Here is a 23,848-nt window from a genome sequence, read left to right as displayed (position 1 = left end):
CAATAATCGAAGATTCTTTTGGTAATAAATGCAATGATCATGTAAGAACCTCTGTCAATATGAAGACTAAATATGCCAAATCTGAAGCATGATACAAGGTTTGCAAAAATCCTTCAGTATTTATTTTGGACATGCCTGACCTCCATATAACCCTGACGTCTCACAATATAACAAAACAAAACTAATTAAACAATACCATACAAGATAAATAAATAGGATGGAGATCCAGTCATCAACGCAAAACAAAGAATTTCATTCACGTAGCCCAAGACTTGGGAGGACAGCCAAGTCTTTAAGGGTTTTCAGAATGCTATCAAATGATAGCCACACAGAACTTCGGGGACATCCCATCCCACAGGACAGATGCCTTGTCTTAAATTAACCTAAAATTAGTTTATAGGACATCTTTGATTCCTCAAACAAAATGTATTGATATGTTATGATATGATTGCCTTATTCCTTAAGCCACAGTGCCTTAACCCACTGTATTAATCGTTGTATAAAGGTCCCCAAGCTCACAAAAATGCATTCAAAAATTACAGACTGTTTAACTGAAATATATATAAGAAATGCTATTTCATTTTGTTAATAATATCAATCAATTATAATTCTAATAAATGAAATAAAAAGCATGGAACAAAAATATAAATATTAGTCATATGAGACATTGAATTTTAACATATTAGTTTATTTTAATAGGAATTAGAGCAGTTAATTAGCACATGGGATAGAAATTCAAGTATGTTTATAAATAAATTTTGGGAACTTATTTATTGTTTAATGTTGATGATTACGGATACAAAAACTAAACATATTAAAATATTCATTTGATTAACCTGTTTATTTGGTCCAATTTTAACATTTCAAGGTTTGTTTGAACAAGCATCTCCTCATATTCATTCATCAGTTTTAGAAACTCTTCAATAGGTCTACAAAATGAAAAAGAGTGAAATGTAATTAACCATTTAGCTTTTTAGCTGTGAAAAACTCTTGTGTTTTAAATACAATACTAACTTCTTTTCTGTCATTTCATCAAGAGTAAAATTTCCTTGGATGCAACCCAAACACAATAAAAGAACATTTGATTGAAGGTCACACTATATTATTTTCACAAGCATTAACTATAAAATGTATTTTGGGTATATAGCAAGATATATACAAAATATGTACCAGATAGTTTTTTCAGAAGTTGGAATGTAGCTAACCATATCTTCAGTGTTTTCTTCTTGTTGGGCATCTAAAAAATTAGAAATATGTAGATCAGTAACATCTAGCTAAGTAAATTGCAGGGCACAATGTGCATGGTGACTTCCAGACCAGTGCTATTTCTGTAGACTAGAGGGAAGCCCTTTGTCATTATTTGTTTAAACCCCTTGTAACCTATTCCTTCCAACAGTCATCAACACATTCAATTGATCAGCAAGAGATATATGCCAACGGAAAGGGAAAGGAATGCTATAGTCATAGTTTTTTTGGCAGACCTCACAGAATTCAAGGTTATCAAACTGATACAAAATCCATCTTCTGTGATACAAGTGATTTTAGAAATATTGAGATAATTCAGAGCAATATATTATATCAAGTGAAGGTATTTACATCATTATTAGCATATATCTTTAATCTGGTACATATATTCCATTTTTTCTAGACAAATCATATTTTGAACACAATTTTGTCAAGACATAAGATTTATGCAAATATTATGATTGTATCTGTGTGCAACTGACATGACAATAATACGTAAAATAGATTGTAATGAAATTAGCTGAGCTCAAGCTTAAGAATCTTTAGCTCAATTTTTTATTAAATTATTAAAAAAAGATAACATTATACATTAAGCAGAAAATATTTATGCACTTGTCATAAAATATAACTAATAAGATCATATTTATTATTCCAATAAACAATGAAGGTTTTCCATTTACTATTTGAATTAATAATATGAAGATTCACCCAAGCACTGAGCACTACCAATAAAAGGTATTATGAAAATAAAGCCTACTGAAAAATAATTATGGGGAGTATAAACTAGAGGTCACTTCTCATATGAATCAGGATTGTAGCCAAATATAACTTTCTCTGTCAGTACTATTGCGGAACTGATAAATAACTCCTTGTGTTACTAGTCACCTGTAATTTTTATTAATAACTAATGAATTAAAAATAATAGGTCCTTAAGACCAGTTTGTTAAGTGGTTAATGTTTTGAAAAACAACAGAGAAGACCCAGATTCAAGACAAAACTGTGTCAAAAGCTTATTGAGTGATTCTGGGACTGTCACAGTATCGCAACATAATTATTTTACAGAATTGCTATGAAATAAATGGAAAGAAAAAAATTGTTTGGGCTCCTTGAGATCTGGGAAAGGAGAAACTCTTCTCTTTCAAGTAACAAGAAAAGCATTTAAACAATAAACTCCTGAACTTGTTTTCTTTAAAAAAAAAGTCTGTGAGAAAACTAGTTATTCAAGAAAACAAATATAATAAAAATATTTTGTCATGTTTCAAACCAATAATCTTCTTTATATAAAGCAAAGACTGTAACCACTATGCTATATTAGCAGTGCTGAAAAAGAGAGGTATAGAACTATTGGAGTGCATGGCAAGTACTATCTCATTTGAAATGGTAATACTCCTTCAAAGTAGTCACTGAGCTACTGAGGTTAATTTACAACAACCTGAAATGCTCTATTCCAAATGGACAGGAATGCTTAAAGCAACAAACAGATAAACGTACTTCAGAAATGGAGCAAATTGAGTAGGGATTAATAGAGAATGATACTGTTTGTTTTGTCCACCATTCCAATGATGGAGCATCTGGACCATGTAGATCAGGGCTTTTCAACCTTTTTTGCCGATTGTATCACTTTTAGGATATGGCAATATTCGAGTACCACCTAGCAAGGTGTCAAAAACTTGATGACCAAAAAAACAACAACACCTGTTCAAAGTTGCAATTGCACTGAAATGACTTATGACCATTTTTCACACTTATGACCATTGCAGCATGCCCAGGGTCATGTGATTTATATTTGGATGCCTGGCAACTGATTCATATTTATAACTAGCTGTACCCGGCCACACGTTGCTGTGGCTCTCGTTCACTCAGCCAAAAGATGGTGCTGTTTTTCAAAAAAGCATGTTTTTACCTGTCACAGGTGTGACATCTATATAATAGTAGGTATATAAAAACACGCGCGTATTCGAATGCAACATTGTGTCAAAATTTCAAAGCAATCAGTGAAGAACTTTCAGAGATTTAAGATTTTGAACAAACGAACATTTACATTTTTATTTATATAGATGGTCAGTGTTCCAGGGTTATGTGATCTCCTTCTGCAACCTTTTCACAAGCAAAGTCAGTGGCAGAGCTGCTGGTGGCCAAGTGCTAAGGCGGGACTTCCTTTCCTCTCTCCCTTCCCTGCCTCCCTTTTTCTCATTCCCATCTCCTTCTGAAGGAAGAATTTGAACCCCCTCCCCAGCTGCGTTTCTTGCCTGTTTTTCTCCCTCTCTCATCTCAAATATTTTCCCACCACTCTGTACTTAGGAAGGAAAGAAGGAGAGGGAGGGTCTGAGGGAAGTCCTGCCTTAGTCCTGCCCTGCTGCCCTTTCACCATCCCCTTGCCCCCTCCTCCTGGTCTATCCTGGGGTCTCCCATCCTATTGCTAAGGAAGCTTTGGATACAAAGCCGGGTCTCCTCCATGGAGAGGGAATGGGCCTCCCTCTGACTTTGCCCTCGTACCCATCATGAGCAACCTGGGTAAGGAGAGCAAGCACAGCAGCAGCAGCCTTGAGGAGGAGGTAAGTACAGCTGGGCGCCCCCTTGGGGAAGTGGGTCTGGGCTTGGTGCTACGGGTGCTCGAGGGCCAGGCTGGGCATTTGACCTCTGCTGTCCAGGGCTCCCAGCAGCCCACACCACCGTCCAGCCCCCCCTGCATGGCCTGAGAGGAACGGTGAGGATCCTCCAGTGGACCATGCCTTGGCACTTGCCCTGGTCACACCCCCTTCTGCCAGAGACCCTCAGATCTATCCCATTCCTGCCCAGGCTCACACAGGCACCCTTGACGTGAATGATGTAGAGCTGGCCACGCCCACCCAGTAGACCACACCCACTCCATCCACACCCACCCAGTAGGCCGCAGCCACCCTGGCCACACCCACCCGGTCCCCCGAGGGCAACCGCAATGCTGATGCAGCCCTCAATGAAATTGAGTTTGATACACCTGATCTAACTGGTCTAAACCCATTCACTGATTTCCTGCTGAGTTCATAAAGTCTAGCTCACTAATCCAAATCAGAGCTGTGGATATTGAATATTTCTGTCCCTGGGTCAAGGACCCTTTCTTTCTATCCTGTAGCTAAAATCATATCTTGTGTGTGAGGTTCATAGAGTAAAAACCCAACTATAAAAGGAAGAAGCAAAAGAGTCCAGAAAGTTGTCATAATAATCAGCTGAGCAAAACAGTTAAAGGAATTCTATTATCTGTGTATAAAATGCACACGTTATCTACTTTCACTCTTTCTATACATATTGGTTGTCATAAATGATCTTTCCTAAGCAAGACTTAGATAAATTTATGAAAAGATAAATGATTGTGTAGTTTTAAAAGATTTTTTTTCCTGGCAGGTAAGAAAACTTTGTTTTGGGGTTCACCAATATAAAAGCTTCATTGCAAAATATTTTTCAGTTGCAACAGCCCAGTCAGCAGGAGGAGCAGCAGGAGCTGTTTGGATTTCAGAATTTGTGCCTCTAGTGTTTTCCAGTCCACATTTGAATATTTCTAAAGATGCAGATACAAAGAAAATGAAAGCTGTAAGGCTGAAGCGCTGCTCTGTTCTCAGAATCACCTGTATTTGGTTTTAATCATTCAGGGTTTGTCATAACAACTTCTATTGTTCTGTAGACTTGTCAGCCATTATAGGCTTCAAGGTTTCCAGGGTGTTCCACTCACATTTCAACTCCTTATAGATTAAAATGTAATGGTTCTCCAAACATAGCAATTGCCCAATTTGAGATTATTTTTTTTTAAAAAAATGGGAATGTAAAAACAAACAAACAGGAAGCAATACAAGAAAAATTTAAATACATATGTTTAAGAATGCAACCCAAATAGTTTTGAAATTATTTTTAAATACGTGGACGTGCTTTTTTTAAAGCACATCTTACAGTTGTATTAAATGATCAACTTTCTGACAGTGCAGAAGTGGACAAGCACAACTAATGGAATAATAGCCTGCAGGGTTTAGCTAACTGATATTCGAATGTAATCAACCTTTGTGATGTCTATTCAGAAGCAATACCCTTAGATTTCAAGTGTAGCATATATTTCAGCACAGCAAAACAAAACTGCGTGAAGAAAGTCTCTGCAGACTACACAGATACAATATGGTCTTCATATCTCTACAGTGAGTTTGTGTTCATTTTGAGGCTAAATGTAAGGTAATAACTACTGTATATTCATGTAAGCTGAGAAAAACACATTTGATTTGTTGAAGAAATGTTATTTTAGTTACCAAGGGCCCTATGCTGTAATTTTGACACACTTTTTAATGCAATTCATTGTGTCTTCTTTTTTTAAGAGAATGTGCCAAATAAAGCTCATCTACTTTATCTTCTAAAGCATTTGTTTTCAAGTTATTAATAATACCGGTACTTATAAGCCTAGTAATTAATAGGACACAAAATACTGATCAATAGAGAATAAAGTTAGGAACATTATTCTGGGTAGTTTTCCTATCCATTGAAATTCATGAGAATTGTACAAAGCCCAGCTGTATAAAAAAAGAAAATTTCTGTGTGAGGTGGTGGGTATGTTTGTTCCATATTTTATTTTATTCTCTTGAGCTAATGAAAAATAGAAATGCAATAGGATATACAGTTCTTGTCATCTGAATTATGTCAATCCTGGTCATGTTCTATGCAATGTATTAAACATACATTCTATGTTAGTATGATATATATTAGTATAAAAATATCACGTATATGATTTGCATCTATGCTTATTGAAACAATAACTCAGAAACTAAGAAATGATGTAGTCTACAGTGAGGTAAATTGAGTTATATAAAATGAATGTCAAAATCTTAGATGTGGATCTATATCCTCAAATAAAATACATTATAATATATTTTATAAAAGTACCCTTAGTTATTGTTTTAATTTCTGTTAAAAGCTTTTTGTGTATAAGACTTGTGTGCATAATTTTATGACGATGAAGAAATTATGTATGTTTGTGTTCTTTCTCTCTCTCTACACACACATACACACACACACACACACACACACACACACAGAGAGAGAGAGAGAGAGAGAGAGAGACTCACTTTGGAAAAGGAGAAAGAAGAAAAAAGATAAGATAAAGGGATGAAGAAAGGTTTATTTCAGAATTTATATCAGACACAAATTCTAGCAGACAAATTTAAGATGTCTTGCCTAGTGCTGTTGGAAGAAATTCTAATCTCCCCCAGCACCTTTCAATTTTAGGCTAAACCATTGCTTTTCCTGATAATGAGATTATAAATATCTGCAATCTTTTATATTATTATTGAACAAGGTAACTTTTCTCAAGTTGAGGATATTCAGATCCCAAACTATTTGTTTAGGGAATCATCCAAAAAACCCGTTAAGATTTAATTGTATTTTTATTAGGTATTTATGTAAATTAAAAATTGCTCACTACAATTTTGTTTGTTAACTTTATACCCTGCATTTTGGTGGCAGTATTCCCTTGAAACCTGAAATATTTCTATTTTTTCCCCCAAAATTAAATGTCTTTTGTGATTTGGTCAATTTTATATGGAATCTATTCCCAATGATTCATTTTTCCCCCTGTTTGAATTGGAAGTTAGGTTCTTAAGTCTCTGCTAAAGGTCCTGCTGAAATAACACACAGCTATAAGAGAAAGCGAATTCTCTGTCCTGTATAAGGCACAGGAATTATGTCTAAATAGAAGTTTTTGACAGATGGAGAGGAGAGGAGATTAGCATGGAAATTAGACAGGTAGGATGAAACAATAGGGTGGCTGTGATTGCCAGTTTTTTCTATCTTCACCAGTATTTTGATCAGAAGAGTACATATGTAAAAAAGAAGTCTATTCCAAGAAACAAAATGAAGTTATTGCCAAAGAACTGGAGGTCTAGCCCAATCCTCCTGCAAAAAAAATGCATTTGTCTAGCAATACAAATAGATCAATCTTGAGGTTGCTCTGCATAATTTGATGAAGGCAATCGCTGACAGATACAATTTCCATTCATAGGTGTTTATTTGATTATGGCTAAACTGGTCTGCAAAGATGTTATCACTACCAAACATGGAATGCCAAGATAAAAATGGTATGGATCAATTGATTAATATCAAACCTTTGGCATCAGTTTAAAAGAAAGATGTACTTTTATCTCATCTTATTTTATATACTTCTAGCTTGGCTATGGTGACAGCTTTGGTTTAAAGTACCTTTGAAATTGAAGCGACTAAGGAAGATGATCTCAATAGAAATATACAAGATCTGTCACTAGAATGACAAAGGGTGAAACGTATTTTAAATTTACAGCAAGCAAATACCATGGAAATAAGTTCCTGATTCAGATTTAGAGGCATTAGTGATAAGGATATGCACTGAGGAAGAAAGAATGAAAGGAATACCTCTGGTGGGATTATCAGCCACCAGCAGAGAGATTCTTTGATAACGATCGGATGATAAAGATGATCTCTCTTATGTCTGTGCCTCAAGAAGAATGGATACCATTCCTGGAGGAAACACATTCTAATATAAGTGAAGCAAACAAGTAAATTTGCAGACACTGCATAGCCCAATAACTGAAAAGTGAGTTTCCAACTTTGGTTGGGGTGACTTATCTGAAAAGTGACTTATCTGGTGGTGTTTAGGGTGAGGTGAAGAAAAAAAAATCTTTCTCAAATTGATCCAGTTGCTAAGGCAGTGGAGAACATGAGAATATGGAATTTGTGGCGAGATAGCACAACACATAGAAATAAAAATCCTAGTGCAAATTGCTGCCTTGATATTGTAAGTGCTTACATAGAGATTGCAATTTTCTAAAGTTCTTCCTCACTTACCTGAACTTCCCAGAGATTTATGCAAATTCTAAAGTTTAATCTGAGATTGTGGGAAATGAAGGTAGTCCCATGCTTTTTCTAACCTGGATCCACAGACTTCCTTGGTGGTCCAGTAGTTAGAATGCAGTTTTGCAGGCTAATTCTGCCAACTGTCAGCAGTTCGATTCTCACCAGATCAAGGTTAACTCAGCCTTCCATCCTTCTGAGGTCGGTAAAATGAGGACCCAGATTGTTGGGGGCAATATGCTGACTCTGTAAACTGCTTAGAGAGGGCTGTAAAGCACTGTGAAATGGTATATAAGTCTAAGTGCTATTGCTATTCTGCTGAGTCCTGCCTCACATTTTAAATAAACAACTTTTTTTCTATTTACAGCAGAGGAAGGGCTGGTGTATCTCATTTTGTAAATAACTTGGCTTCTCTCCCTTATGAGGATGTGCATTAGCAGTATTGCATAAGAATCTGTTTTCATTTATAGTGATGTAGATTGACAGTCTGGAATGATGTAGATTGACAGACAGGCAGAACTGTTAGTCTACATCCACAACAGATGTTTTGAGTGATTAAAGTTCCAGTTTTCTGTGTTGCCTAGGTGTTACATTCTGTATGCAGGTAATTCTACACTCTGTATGGCTGCCTCCTAAAATCTTTTCTCATAGCTCTTTTTTGATCTTTCTCCATTAATCCTGAACTTTTGATGTATAAAAGTACTGCACAATCTGGAGGTCTTCCTGGACTGACAGCTGCTGCTCAATGATCTGATGCGCAAATTGTGCCCTTCTTAGATGGGAGGCCCTTCATATAGTCACCATGTCCTAATCACCTCACAGTTTGTCTACTGCAATGGGATTTAAGGGGGCTGCCTTAAAGACCACCTGAAGCATCAACAGGTCCATAATGCAATGGCATAGGCCAGGGGTGTCAAACTCAATTTCACTGAGGGCCGCATCAGCATTGCGGTTGCCCTCGGGGGGGCAGGGGTGTGTGGCCAGGGTGGGTGCAGCCTACTGGGTGGGCGTGGATGGAGTGGATGTGGCCTACTGGGTGGGCATGGCCAGCTCTACATTGTTCGCGTCAAGGGTGCCTGTGGGGCCTGGGCAGGAGTGGGACAGATCTGAGGGTCTCTGGCAGAAGGGGGTGGGACCGGGGAAAGCGCCAAGGCATGGTCCATTTCTTCATTCCTCACAAAGGGTGACACCTCCCCAGTATGCACCCAGGGGGTGGGGCCGACACAGCAGGGGCTGGTTCCTCACTGCTTCTAGATGGCCTTGTGGAGCTAAGACTGAATGCATTTCAGCATAGATGCCCACCACAAAATTGTACATTGGTTCCCCGCCGGCCTGGGCCAGGGCCGAGGCAGTGGGGGTCGTTCCCTCACTGTTTCCAGGATGGCTTCGTGGGCCACATGAAACCACTTCGCAGGCCGCATCGGGCCCCCGGGCCATGTCTGGCATAGGCAATGATGGGCAGTATGTTTCTCTGTTGGATTCTCTGTTTCATGAGCTGCACTGGTTGTCAGTTTGCTTGTGAGTGTACTTCAAGGTACTTGTTGTTAACTATAAAGCCCTTCATGGCATAAGGTGTGGTTGCTTGACATCTGTTTCAAATCTATCTCCCACAGCATCTCCTGATCAATCCAATCTGGCAGGGCTGGAATTCTCTGTGTTCCTTCAATTAAAAAATGCCGTATATCGCAATACTGGAAGCACATTTTCTCTGTAGTAGCACCTGCACACTGCAATGAAATTCCCCTGAGATTTGGATGGCCTCTACTCTGCTGAAGTTTTGAAGGACCTTGAAGACTTGGTTTCCCCCCCAAGCCTTTGACAAGAGTGAGTGAAACCCCTTGGATTGTGTGGGTTTGTTTCTTTTATTCTTTTGTTTTTTAGTTTATTGTATTTAAAAAAAAAATATTTGTCAGCTGTCCAGAATTGTTGGAAGTCAGGCAACATACAAATATAAATAACAAGAAGAATAACCTTTAGATGAAATGGTACAGGCAGGTTGCAGCATAAATACTGAACCAATATTCACAATGGATGTCAATTTGGGAGAAAAAGTAATAGAAGAGGCAATGAAGTTAAGAGTGATCAACAAGGTGGATGGTGACATCAGTGAATAAGAATTAAAATCAATCAAGATATCAGGAACTATGGATTTTTCAAGAATGTGAAATAGTTAGAAGAGTTAACATTCAAATTTGAAAATCTTATATGCAGCAAAATTGTTGATATGTGGTGTCTGCAACATTTGAATCAAGATTGCTGCTGCTTCTTTTCACCAAATGACTTTGATCAAAACTTTCGGTAAACATTTTTGGAGTTGTTTAAAATATAATCTGCCAGACTAATTTTCTCTTTCAAATATTATGAGAAACAAATAAGTTGAGGTTAGATTAATCAATTAATTGTTTTATTTATGTATTTTTTATTTTTTTAATTAGTATAATATTTATTAAATAAAAATCAGGATCTGATTAGGAACATTCAGCAAAGCAGATTGGGTGACAATAGATTGGGTGACAATATTTATTTTGATTAAGGAGCCTCGTGTACTGCTGTAGGTGTATATACTGGAAACTGAGGCTTCCTGGAACTTAAAAAAAGAGTGGAGCCAGGAAAAGGGAATGCATCCTGTATAGCATGTCACCCTGATCTCTGCAGTGCTGTAAAATCTCTGACATTTTCTTCTGATATAAATAGGCCAATCATTTGGGTAACCCATTTTGCAGAGTTTCACTGACTACAGGGATATCATCCATGTGAGAGTTTTACTGACTTAACAGCTGAAAGCATCTGCTTCACTGCTGTTCAGATCTGAGACATGAACGGCTACAGTGATTGATCACAGTATCTCAAAATGAAAACAAGATTCAAGAGGGCATGAGGATATTGTACCCCTTGCTTAGTTGTATAAAGTAAGCATAATGTGGTGTTGCCATGGATGATTTACTCCACTCTGCTATGAAAGATGGAATCAAAGAATTTCACTGTTTTGAGCACTGCAAGCTTATACGATGGGCTAGTATGGAATATAGGTGGGATGTTCACTTTCATACGACTAGCATGAATACCTCATTCTGTACTTGAAATATTGGTGGTCAACAGGAAGGAGTTGGATTCAGGAGAAAAGGGGATCCTAGTGATATACCTGTCCACTAGGGGTCAATATAAATTGCACAGGAAATGTCTGTGTGAGTGAAAAAGAAAGGAACCTTTGTTGAAATTGTGGCAAAGTGAAGGGCTTTCCTGGAGGAAAGTGATTAGGTTTGTGGAAGGTCATGGATATTTTTAGGGAAGGCAGACCAAGAGCTTATAGGCAGACAAGGGTAAAATGCTAGAATACAACTATGATGCGGCACCTACAGTACATGTGTTAAATATAGGATATAAAACAGCAAGAAAAAACTGAGAAAAAGTTTCATATTTCAGATGCTGCAGCACTTGCTGCTGAGAAGATGCCACTTAGCTAAAGTGGAGCTGTAGAGGCCCTGGGATGAGAAGGAGACCAAGAAGTTAAGCCTGGAGCAGCTTGTAAGAGTGTGGAAAGACGAGGAGTATGGACTATGTAGGGTACATGGAGATTCAGATGCCAGATAGTGGAACTTTGTGAATTAAAGGGTTTGTTTGGCATCAAGACAGCTGGGAAGAAATTCACAGGCATTCCAAGATCTATAATTGAGACAAAGAGAGGAAAAAGCAGCCATAATAAAATGCAAGTGGAAAGTGAGGGAAGGAGACTTCATGGTAGGAAGATTAAGCAAGTGAAGCCTCGATTTCTTTTATTTCTTATACTCTGATGTACATATATAAAAACACATGCTGGTTTGGTATATATTTTCACTTGTATTTAATATTAAATCATGCTACTTTATTAGGATAAGTACCATAGTGTCAGGAATAAAATCCCTGATTTGTTTTCACTATCAGCTATGGGTGTGTTTCTATCAGCTCTGTCCAGATCCAGCCTCTGACAAAAACATCTCAGCTGACATCTGACAAATGATATTACTGCTGTATATGCCATCATCAATTCCAAAAGCCTCCTGGCATGGTTTGGAATCAAATAATGTTTGTGAAGTGTGTGTGGTGTGATGCTTTATTGGAAGAAAAATATGCCTAATAGTTTTTACCTGGAACCTTTTTGCTTTGATATAGGAGCTCTACAATACCTATAAGCATGCCTCTAAAAATATAGATAAACTTTGGACTTAATTTGTTTTAATCAAATGTATCTTATTCAAATATTCAAATAAATTTTAAATAATTTGTCTAAATCCTTTTTTTTTGTAATTACAGGAGCTATATTGCAAAGGGCCCTAGTTCTGAAGCAGCTAAGAACTTTTCCTTACAACAATGTCCTCAGCTAGAATGATGGATTCCTATATTCCAGTTTTATGAAATTGAAAAGTGAGTCAATTTCATTCTAAAGTCCATACCCAAAAGATGGATTACAAATAACGGCTGTTGCTCATTGGTATTTTTGTGCCACACCTAATGCTAGTTATTTTGGTGGGGAGGGGGAAGACAGAGGGGGAGAAAAGAGAAAGAGAAAGATAACAAGATGTAAAAAGAAGCTGAGAGAAGAATAAGATGATCTGGGTTTGGAGGAGGGGCTTGTTTGTTTCATTAGCTGAGAACATGATACATGGGAAAATAAAATGAACAACGTATGTTGTGAACAAATTTAGCTGCTCTGATAAGGAGATGAATTGGGACATACTTATGTGTAATCCAAAAGAAACTTGGAGTTGATATATAACTTGTGAAATTGTAACTGACAAGAGAAATTTAATGCATTTCATATTACAGCCTTCTTTAAAACTGTATCTTTTTTAAACAAAGCTTGATTTGTTTTAGAGTTTCAGATAACCAATGTATGAATGAAAGAAGATGCTCCTACTTTAGAGCCATATAAACCAATTAAATTTTACATTCCTAGGTTACTTTGATAGCTAGAGAGATGAAAGCTATAGTTTAAGTCCACTTAGGGCCATTGCTGAAAGTTACAGTTTATTTCAGAAATTCAAGTCATGGAATTTAAAGTTTTCCAGCTGAAGAGACTTTATGGAATATATTTTTCACAAATATATTGAGGAAGGCACTAGACAGGATGTGACTACCTATAAACTTGAATATATTATTTTTACAATAAATATGAATTAATGAATTTCCCAGAAAACATTTGTGAGGGCTTAAGATATGCCAGTTTATTTGGGGGAAGCTGTGATGTTTCTTAATGCAGATTTCAGTTGAAGATAGTGAAATTCAAGATAAAGAAATAATAATAAAAAAGAATGTATTTTCCCAGAGCTGCAAAACTAGTTGTGTACAGTTATGAGTCTTGGATTTAATGCATTAAGGGTCACTGTAGCCTGCTTTGCAACTAGCATTTTTAGTTTTTTGGGTAATTAGAGCAGCAAGATAAGTCTAAACCACATATTTCAGGAATTTTGTGCAATATTTCACATTAAAAAAATTACTTGGCACATGTACAAAGCTGTTACCCAAAAAGCTCACTGAACGTAACTGACTACTCCCTGAAGAACAGTTTGCATGACATTTTAGCTAAAGAATGCTATAAAAATAAACTGCAGCGTTGTTTTTGGGAAATGGTTCAGTAGTGTTACTGTTTTTTATTGTAGCACAAAGCCTTCCATATATTCTTGCTGATCACAAGAATAACAATGAAAAAATGCTAATAATCTGATGCATTTTGATTTTCAGTGGCAACTAGAAATAATATACCAATATTTAGTAAAACACACCCCAATTCATTCAACTGGTATCCTGAAAGCCCTAATATATTCTTGCTTCCATTCTTAAGTGTCTCAATCTGCAGTTTTTAGAATCCCTGCATAAATCACAGTACATATTTGGAAAATACAATATTTAGCAAACATAAATTATATATCAAAGTCCAACAAGACCAATTATTAAATAAGCTAAAAATGGGATATTTACTTCTCTATGCCAAAATTACAAAAACTGTCTCTAACATAAATTCTTATTTCAGACGAGCAGCTGATATACAGTATTTATTAATGAGCTGGATTATTTGGATTATTTGACTACTGAAATTACAAAATATTTTAGACTGAGGAAGATACACTGATATAAACATAATACCAAAAAAAGTGCAAGCATGTGATTTCCACTCATATAATTTAACAGACTTTATATTTTGTGAGCAGAATTTATCAACAGAATTTAAAACAGTTTACATTTTCAAAATGTATTTATATTTTCAAAGGGCAAATTTATTTAGTTATAAACCCAGGTTTTCAATTTATTTCTGCACAAAACCATGCATTTGCCAGCTTGACAAGGATAGGTATCCATGGCCTGCAGAGATCTCATTTTTGTAGATCTTATATTTACCACATTACTTAAACAGGTAACTGCTTAAGTAGTTGACTGCAAAGATCTCTTCCATTATTCCTTACTTTTCAAAAAGTGCTGAAGTAAGAAAAAATAACCCCAAACTCTCGGTATACGTATGAGAGCCTTGTAAATCAAGGAGATATTTTCCAAGGGTAATTCAGATTATTTTTACAATAATAAAAACAATCAATTACAAACATTCACAATCAACTTCAATCACAATCAGAAGTGTAGGAAAAAACAGAAGAAACAAAAGAAACATTTAATCAAATGACAAAATAGGAATGAAATGAGAATTGCTTGAGGCTTAACAAACAAATAGGGACTAGGTGAATATTGCAAGAAGAGCATTGCAGACATGTAATGCCATCACAAAAAAGGCCTTGTTCCCTGGAGCTGAAGGAATTAGGCAGTAGAGCAGATGATGCAAGATGATGCAAGAAAAAACAGCTTTACTTGCTTCCCAAGACAAAGTCACTATCAATATACACATTACCAAGGCATATGGAACAACAGTCTCTCTCAGTGTAAGATAGCTTTTGATTTTCTTTCTTAATACATAATAAATACTCAGTTCTAAAACATATCTGATTTGAAAGTCTGACTGAAGGAACAGATACATTCCCAAGGGCAAGTATGCAAATAAAACTAAGTAAATTATAATCTGAAACAACTGCTATTTCCAAAAGAAAGGAAAAGAAATGTCAGTGTATATCCAGCATAGAATGCTGTACAAGCAAAATTCCCAATATGTTATTACAAACTGTGACTTGATTTCATAAAACAGCCGTAGCAAAACAAAGGAAAAAATGATGTTGGTGTGCTTTTCCTTTACCATCTGTGGAAACTACTGTTAACTATGAAACCATGATGGAAATATTAGAGCTGCTATGCCTGGAAAAAAAAATGCAATGATCATTTCATTCTTCCTGTCTTTTAATGCTCCAGGGTTTTGGAGACAAATCGGAGCAATAAGTTCATTTTGCAGAATTAATGCTGTAATTCTTTATCATAAGGGCAAACCATTACCTCAATCTGATTTTTCTACAAAATGATTCAAAGTATTTTTAATGATGGCCCTAATTTGTTAACACCTCCTAAATTATTAATCCATCTTTATATTCAAGTAGTTATTGCATGTCACAACAATGTATCTATGCAACGAAATTTAATAGTATTTTCTGCGTATCAGAAAAAGCCTTGTTCTACAAGATGCTATTAAAATTGATAATGAGCTAAATATTTGCCATAACTAAAATTACTGTATCAATCAACCTGAATGCTCTTATTCAAAACCTCATTAGCCTTTTCTATGTTTAAGTTGCATATTTGTTTTTACATACACCTCAAGTCTTTTATTGTTTGTCTTAGCAATATTTGTATTGCTATTTTTCAATAGCAATACAAATATTTTAAATAAACTGTGTTATGAAATGCAGAACATAAAAGAAAACCACTATTATGAGTAACACTTTTGAAGTCCTAGGACATACTTAGCTATTTAAATGGGAAAAATAAGAATATGGTACTTTCAAACATGTATTTCATATTTGTTAGCTTTGTTTGTTCTAGATAAATTCATCTGCCAAGAAATATGAAATACATGTCTGAAAGTACTATATTTGTATTTTCCCTATTATCTTTTCCCATTTAAATGGCTAAGTATGCCCTAGCACTAGAATTGTAGAACTAAAATTATACACTAAATATGACAGGACACATGTTAGATTGAATAAAAGCAAAACAAATAGGGAAAAAAATTTGGCAGCTGTCCTATTAGAAAAGAACAATGAAGAAGCTTCTTGGATGAGAAGCGAAAAAACTTCATAATAATAATAATAATAATAATAATAATAATAATAATAATAATAATAACAACAACAACAACAACAACAACAACAACAACAATCCCAAAACAACTGGAATACGACTTGGACACCATTGGCATTGACAAATTCGCCATCAGTCAATTGCAAAAGACAGCCTTACTAGGAACAGCTTCCATCCTGTGACGATATCTGTAATACTATCAATTCACACATCTACATCTGCCTATCCCAGGTCCTTGGTAAGGACTCAATAGTTAGACAAAAATGCCAAATCCAGTCTAAACATCTGGCTGACTGTGTGATGATCAATAACAACAATAACAACAACAGAGTTGGAAGGGACCTTGGAGGTCTTCTAGTCCAACCCCCCACTCAGGCAGGAAACCCTATACCATTTCAGACAAATGGTTGTCCTGTCTCTTCTTAAAAACTTCCGGTTTTGGAGCATTCACAACTGCTGGAGGCAAGTTTTTCCATTGATTAATTGTTCTAATTGTCAGGAAATTTCTCCTTAATTCTAGGGAGAACTAAGTTCTTCTTAGTTCTTCTTCCTCAAGGAAAAAACGGTCAAGTTGCTGTTTGAAAAAGCACCTTTGGGACAAAAGCATGGAGACTAAAAAGATAGTAACGGAAAAGAATGCTTGCCATAGATGGTAGGGTTCTACTCAAAAGCTGTTATTTGCCTTGCCTTGAAATATGGTTAAGTGTAATCAAGAAGACCAAAGCATAAGAAATTGTGCCAAATTATTGTGTGAAATCTATTATAAATATAGCACCAAATTATTAACTTTATTTAAAATGGACATCTGATTTTGCGGGTTTAAATTAACTAATGTAATTTCTATTTTAAAAAAAGGATAGATCAAGATACAGAAAATGGAAGCAAGTTATTAGGAAAAAATAAAATATATAGAAGAAGGCTTGTGAAAACTAATCTATCAAGGCTTCTTAAGAGATAAATCTTTTTTTTTTTTTTTTTTTTTTTACTATCTAGCATTTTGGGAATCGGTTGGTGGATTATCAGTTTGGATGATCCAACATATATTGTACATTTGGATTAAAAAAATGATACAGTCCCTCACCAACTGCTTCTGAACAAACTAGGTAGGATAAGATATTATGGTCTGTCATAGACTAGTAACTAGTTAAAGAACAAGAAGCAAAATAGGAATAAATGGGCAATTTCCTCATTGGAGAGACATACAAAATATAATCCTAGGAAGTACAATACAATGGACCAGAGACTTTAAACTTTTAAATAAATGACCTCAAATCAGGAGAAGACAGTGAAGTGGTGAAGTTTGCCGATGATGAATAATAATGAATAAAATGTTCAGAGTATGATTGCAGAGCATTACAAAAGGATTCCTTTAAATTAGATAAATGGGTGTAAAAATGACAAACTTCATTAACAAAGCATGTTGGTCTAAAAAAATTCCAAGCTTTACATTTATTGCATCTGAGATGATAGTGACTGATCAAGAAAGGATCTTGCAATTATAACAAATAGTTTATTTGTTTAGATAGTTTCAGTTCAGAAATTTTTTAAAAACAAACTATCAGTATACTAATGCTTTATATCACTGTATAGTAAAATCACATTTGGAATGCTGTACCCAATTCTAGTCACTACAGAATGCAGAAAGCTATTATAGAGGTAGAAAAGATGCAAAAACTTCAAGCAAAATTACTAGCAATTTACCTACAAGTTAAGACCATAGTGATTGGATATATTAGCTGGGACCAAAAGTGGTTAAGGCAGGGGTATCAAACTGCCGGTTGCATCATACGGAGGCCATGCCCACCCCATCAATGCAAAAAAAGTCATGATACGTCGTGCCACGTCATGTGATGTGGCGAGTTTGATACCTGTGGGTTAAGGGGAAAAATGATTAAAAATAAGAATCTTACTCACTGTGTAAGAGTTCAAGATCACCCACTGAAAATAAACACAAGGACATTTTGGATTGGGAGCAGGTTCATCTAAAACCATGCAGCTAAGCTCAACAACTGTCTGACTGTTCTTCCATACTGTCCCTAACCAAATCTTCTGTAGAACAGAGTAGTAAAATGCTCTGATACTTTATAGGTACAGGAATATTGTTTTTAAATAAATTAGAGATAAATGAGAGTACAGGAAAGCTATATTAAGTGATTATCCTATTTAAAGCATAAAATTAGAAATTACATGATTTCTCTTGGAAATGTGTTTTCTTCTGTTGAGCATTTCATTTTTTGAAATTTCAAAGCAAATTGCATATAATTGTGATTTTTTTTTGCTTGCTTGGCAGGTCATTCTTCATAACTGTTTCTATTAGGATGAGTAGTTAGGTAATGCTTTGTGGTACATTCTATACCACAGTTACATTCAGCATTGTAATGAGTCAGAGTAGTCTAGCCTTATGACACTACAGATCTACCTTATGTAATATATTGCATTTAAGATAAGAAACATGAACAGTAGAGCAAAAGAACATTTGATGTGTGAACCTGCCAAAGAACTCCCATTCTTAGGCATCAATTCCTAACTACAACAATGCCAAAATGAAGAAAGAGTATTAATATCATGACACAAATAGTGTCATAACAGAAGTTCCATTCTTCATACTTATATCACAATCTGATGCACTATACAAAAAGTGGATTTGCATTACAATATCACTTATTTTGCTCTTTATCTTCTACAGAAGATTATCTTCTGCAGATGTCTATGCTCCCACCTCCTGTTAGATGGATGGATGGATGGTGGGATGGATGGAAAGATGCACATTCACCAAAATTCTGAAGTCAATACAAGATGACTAAAGCAACATTATCTAATAACAACTGCATCAGTCTAGAAAAGTGTGTCCTATCTTATTCATATAAATAATTAGATTAACTAGTCTGAATATTCTGCAGTTTCGCTACTTTATGTGAAGGTTAAGATAATACATATGAATCATTGCTTGAAGTGAAATATTTAATAGTTACTGCTATGTGAATTTTTTTTTAAAAATAAATCCTTCCTTAAAGGTTGTTAACGGGATTATAACTTTGGAGCCAAGGGCTAAATTGTTTGAGATGATTATGCCTGTCCAAAGAATCCTTAATATCCAGCAATAGTATTTCTACTCTGGTTATGGTGCTAGATCAACATGAGAAACATATACAGGCATGTTATCTGAATTTGCAAGAAAACAATGGCAGGGGGAAGTATTTTTTTGATTACATGAAATAGTTATGTAGTGAAGTATAACTGATTCACATTTTTCTTCTCCCAGTAATAATACAGTAAAATACCATAGTTTAGGGAAACAGAAAAAATCTGTTTTTTGTAGATGGGGGTACACTACTGTGTGGATTTGGCAGGTCCTCATGAGCACTATGGGGAAAAGTATTGGAGCTTAGAAAAGAACCAAAATCATATTCCCATCTTTTCAGCATCAGAGTGAGCCTTGGTTAGAATGTCCACAGGAAAAATGTCAAGATTTAGGCCAATATAATTTTCACAAGTACGAGAGACAGAATGTAGTTTTTAACTACATGACAATCTGCTAGTTGTTGGTAAGAAAAAAGTGAACTTGTCACTGGTCTTTGCAGGTTCTTAATAGGATTTGATTACTAACCTGAATAAGCTGAAATACATTTTACATAAATGTATAAAATGGAAAGTCTTACTAGACATCTATATTTCAAGCATTTTTGTCAGAAAAAATAACATAAATAGGAATATTCTAATTTTCTTTAGCTACAAAGATGAACATATATTTATTTGCCAATTTCTGACAATATTATTTATTTCTTTATCCAAGCTCTACAAATATTACAGTAGTATCTTCAGGAATAGATCTCGTCTGTAAAAGCTCCATTATTTTTTTTTTTTGCCCCGATTCAATTATTGCATTCTTGAACTGCAATGTATTCATTTGTGGGCACTAAGTCAGCCAGTGGGAGGGTATTGATTGGAATATAATGTCATGTGAAGCAGTGAGAGTAAGATGAAAAAGTGTTTGCTGCTTAACGGGTTGGTATTAAGTAGGTGGGAATGGCTTCTAATTAGCCCCAAATTGCTGTGTTTCACAGTTTTCCTTCTTTCCCTCCTCCTATGGCCACCAGCTGCCAATCTCCCTCTCATTTTTTTAAAAAAAAATTTGTATGTGGAGTTCATTGCTCACTGCAGTGCAAGCCTTTGTTTCAAAAAGAGGGCTCCTAGGGTCTCAGCTGCTGGGGTACAGCTTGCTGCCTGCGATGAGTAGCAACTGTCAGTTTATTTTATCTCAGTCTTTTCATCATTCTGCTGAAACTGGTCGAGTGAAACCACCTGAGAGACCTGAGGATTCAGTACCTACAAGTCATTAGCCAGGACTGCTTAGTTTCTCCCTACACAGCAAGTCAACTGAATACAGCCTAAAATACAGTCCACTTTAACCCTATGCTTTCCAAAATACTTCATTCTTCAAGGGCATCTTTTCTTTAATATACCTAAATGAAACTTAGAAATTAGAAATAGCATACAAGCTCAGCAATCAATGTCAGCTTCTGACATTGTGATTCTGATTTTCTGTGCATAATCAAATCACCCAATGTTTATCACAGCAAAATTTATTTTAATTTACATTATATGAGAGTGCTAACATTGATTTTGTGGGAACATTGTTTATGAAATTAAGCAATCATTTATATAAACTATGTACTATAATGTAAAAAATATAAAGTTTATTTACAGATCAGCTACATTTTTCATTTACATTTTTTAAATTCTGGTTTAATTCTTTGCAGGAGATCAAAACTGACCTGTTGCTTTTTATATTAATTATTAGCAATTCTTTTGCAATTAGTTTATTGATGAACTGCGCATAATGGCAACAGTTAATAACTTTACTCCCTTCAGAGTTTAACAATACAGGAAATGAAAAGTGTGATATCTCATGCTTAGTGTAAAATGTTAAAAGAAAGGGAACCAGCAGTTTTTTATAAACATATGCATACACATATTTTACTGGAACCATAAAGAAATTAGTAGGTAGGTAATTGTAAGATATCTCAGCTATTTGTTGGCCCAGGTGACTTGACTTTAAAAAAATATCCTCTAAATTTACATTTTCTTAACAAGGCCTTTGGGGAGATCACATTTTAGACAACCAGCTCAGTTGTTTTGGTTCATCCAATATAATTTTTATATAATAAAAGAGACATAAATAAAATATATGTGTGCATTGTGCATTCACTCCAACACAGGCATCATTAAATATTAAATATCACCCAATGTGCTCTAGGATTGAAATACCAGGAAGAAACTGGTTTAGGGTTTGGAGGTGGCCTAGTGGGCAGTAGCAGAATATTTATTATTTCATAGATGTAAGGTGATGGCCATATTGTTGGAAAGCATAGTTCACAAAATTGTGTTCTAGTCCCTTTTTTCTTCAAAAATGTTCTAAGTCATTTTAGTCTGAGTTTTTTTGAAATAAATGAGGACATTAGAATCTTTAGGCATGGATATCACTTTAATAAACAGGCTTACCAATAATAATTATACAATATAATCTGTCTAAAATGTTGGGCCACTTCAGATCTATGTTTGAATCCTCTATAGTTGCTTCCGGACATCTCTTAGTGCCTGTACTCTTTGCACATAGATCAGCCATTTCACCAATTATAGGTTAAACTTACAGTGTAGAAATCCTACAAAATGAAAGTACAGAAAGGCTAGCCCAGGGGTAGGCAACCTCGGCTCTTTTATGACTCATGGACTTCAACTCCCAGAATTCCTGAGTCAGCATAGCTGACTCAGGAATTCTGGGAGTTGAAGTCCATGAGTCATAAAAGAGCCGAGGTTGCCTACCCCTGGGCTAGCCCAATTGTTTGAATGAGCTTATTCCTGCTCTGCCCAAATGAGTAAGTTCCATGCATTTCATCTAAACATTTCTTTCTAATGAATGTTCTTACATTTTCCATCATGGGTGAAAGAGAAGCAGATCCCTCCTTGATGAAGAATAGAAAAATGAAAAAAAAATGGAACTAGTTGAATCTTCTTAGTCAGAAGATATTATTATGGAGATCAAAGTACTTTGTATAGGAGAAGAAATGATAATTAACTATTGTTTTTTGTCAAAGAGTGGGGGAAGGAATATGTATAAGAAATATAAAGAGAAAGAAAGAGGCAATAGCAGAAAGAAAATGGCTATGAGTCATTCCTCACTTTCCTTCTGGATTATCTTTCCCTAATAATTCATTTTCCCTGTGGATTATTAGACTTTATACACAAATAAATAAATACATACTCCTCAGAAAGACTTGGGGGAAAAGGCTGTTCTTCATTTCGTCCTTTTTTTAAAGTATTCATTGCCAACAGATTCAGAGGGCACCAAACTACTAAAGAAATGTACTAATGTTCCACCATGTAAAGACGAAATTATAAATGAAACATAAAACAGATGAAAGAATTTTAAAAATGTATGTTCAGCTAAAAAGATAAAGTATTTAATTACAAGGTATAAAAAGGTATAGGTGATGTTTTAATGTTCATAAGAAAGTAGCAAAAAGGGCATATATTATAATTAAAATGAGAATAACTAATTTTTTTACAGAAAGGAAGTACAAAATGTCAGGCTAATAATTAGTAATAGTTAAACACATAGTGAAATAATAGAGTGCAAACAATGCCTCTGAATATAAAATTGTGTTTTACCTTGCTGGACTATCAGAAATCCCCCCCCTCCCGTTTTCAGTAGCAGCAGTATCATGAGTATATTTTCTTTCGTTTCATATACAATTTTTATTAAGGATTTTGATTATAATAGTAAACTCTAATACAAATTAAAGTTAAAGAAAGAAGAGAAAATAGAGAGTAGAATATGTTTTCAAGTGTATCATTCTGAAGGCCTTAGCTTAGAAGTAATTAATGAGTAGTTTCCAAAAGCTATTAGAAAGTTTGTAAATTTGATTTCTTTTAAAGGTCTCTGCCAGGGTTGTGAGCAAGCTGGCTAATCCCATTGTGCCCTGGCACTCAGATGCAAGGAAAACGTCTGTCCTTCAGTCTCCTTGCAAGGAACAGCCATCTGAAGCATATGTGGATGATTTCCTATCATCTCTTTATCTGGAGAGTTTAAAGGAACCAGTCTACTCAGAGGTTCCTTGGTTTTTATTGTGATCATTGGCTACACTTTCACCGAGCTTTCTCAGTTTGCCATACTTTCCCCAGAAGTCCAGTATATTTTCTTTCATTTTCAGAGTGAATGGGAAGAGCTACGGTATAAAATAAAGAAATGAAACTAAAAGTCAGTTGCGAGAAAATATTTAATGAAAATATTTTCTTGCAATTGACTTTCAATTTTATTTTCACACTAGTTAATGTGTCCTATAGCCCCCAAACTACGTGTATACTCCACCCTCTGGAACGAGCTGCCCCCAGAGATCCGGGTGATTCCGGATCTCCCCTCCTTCCGCCGCGCCCTCAAGACTTGGTTATTTCAGCGGGCAGGACTGGCCTAGGGGTATTTTAAATTGGTTTTAACAAAATTTTTAGTAGAAGCGGCCTAGTTAAATATTTATTTTTAATCACTTTTAAATTTTGTATTGTATTG

At 35.4% G+C, this 23,848-nt stretch overlaps 1 protein-coding gene across 1 annotated transcript in view; it reads right to left on the bottom strand.

Moving 5' to 3' along the window:
• Positions 1–685: 685 nt before the first annotated feature.
• Positions 686–23,848, bottom strand: part of TTC29 (tetratricopeptide repeat domain 29) — a 93,049-nt gene continuing 69,886 nt past the window's right edge. The window contains exons 11-12 of the mRNA XM_015818187.1: positions 1,171–1,237; positions 686–929 (exon numbers count right to left, since the gene is read on the bottom strand). Of these exons, the coding sequence (XP_015673673.1) occupies position 929; positions 1,171–1,237 (68 nt within the window). The 3' untranslated portion in view covers positions 686–928. The remainder of the gene's footprint in view (positions 930–1,170; positions 1,238–23,848) is intronic.

Source organism: Protobothrops mucrosquamatus, unplaced genomic scaffold, assembly GCF_001527695.2.
Source record: "Protobothrops mucrosquamatus isolate PMUCROS unplaced genomic scaffold, P.Mucros_1.0 scaffold696, whole genome shotgun sequence".
In the NCBI taxonomy this organism is placed as follows: Eukaryota; Metazoa; Chordata; class Lepidosauria; order Squamata; family Viperidae; genus Protobothrops; species Protobothrops mucrosquamatus.
This window is presented reverse-complemented; position numbering and strand designations above follow the sequence as displayed.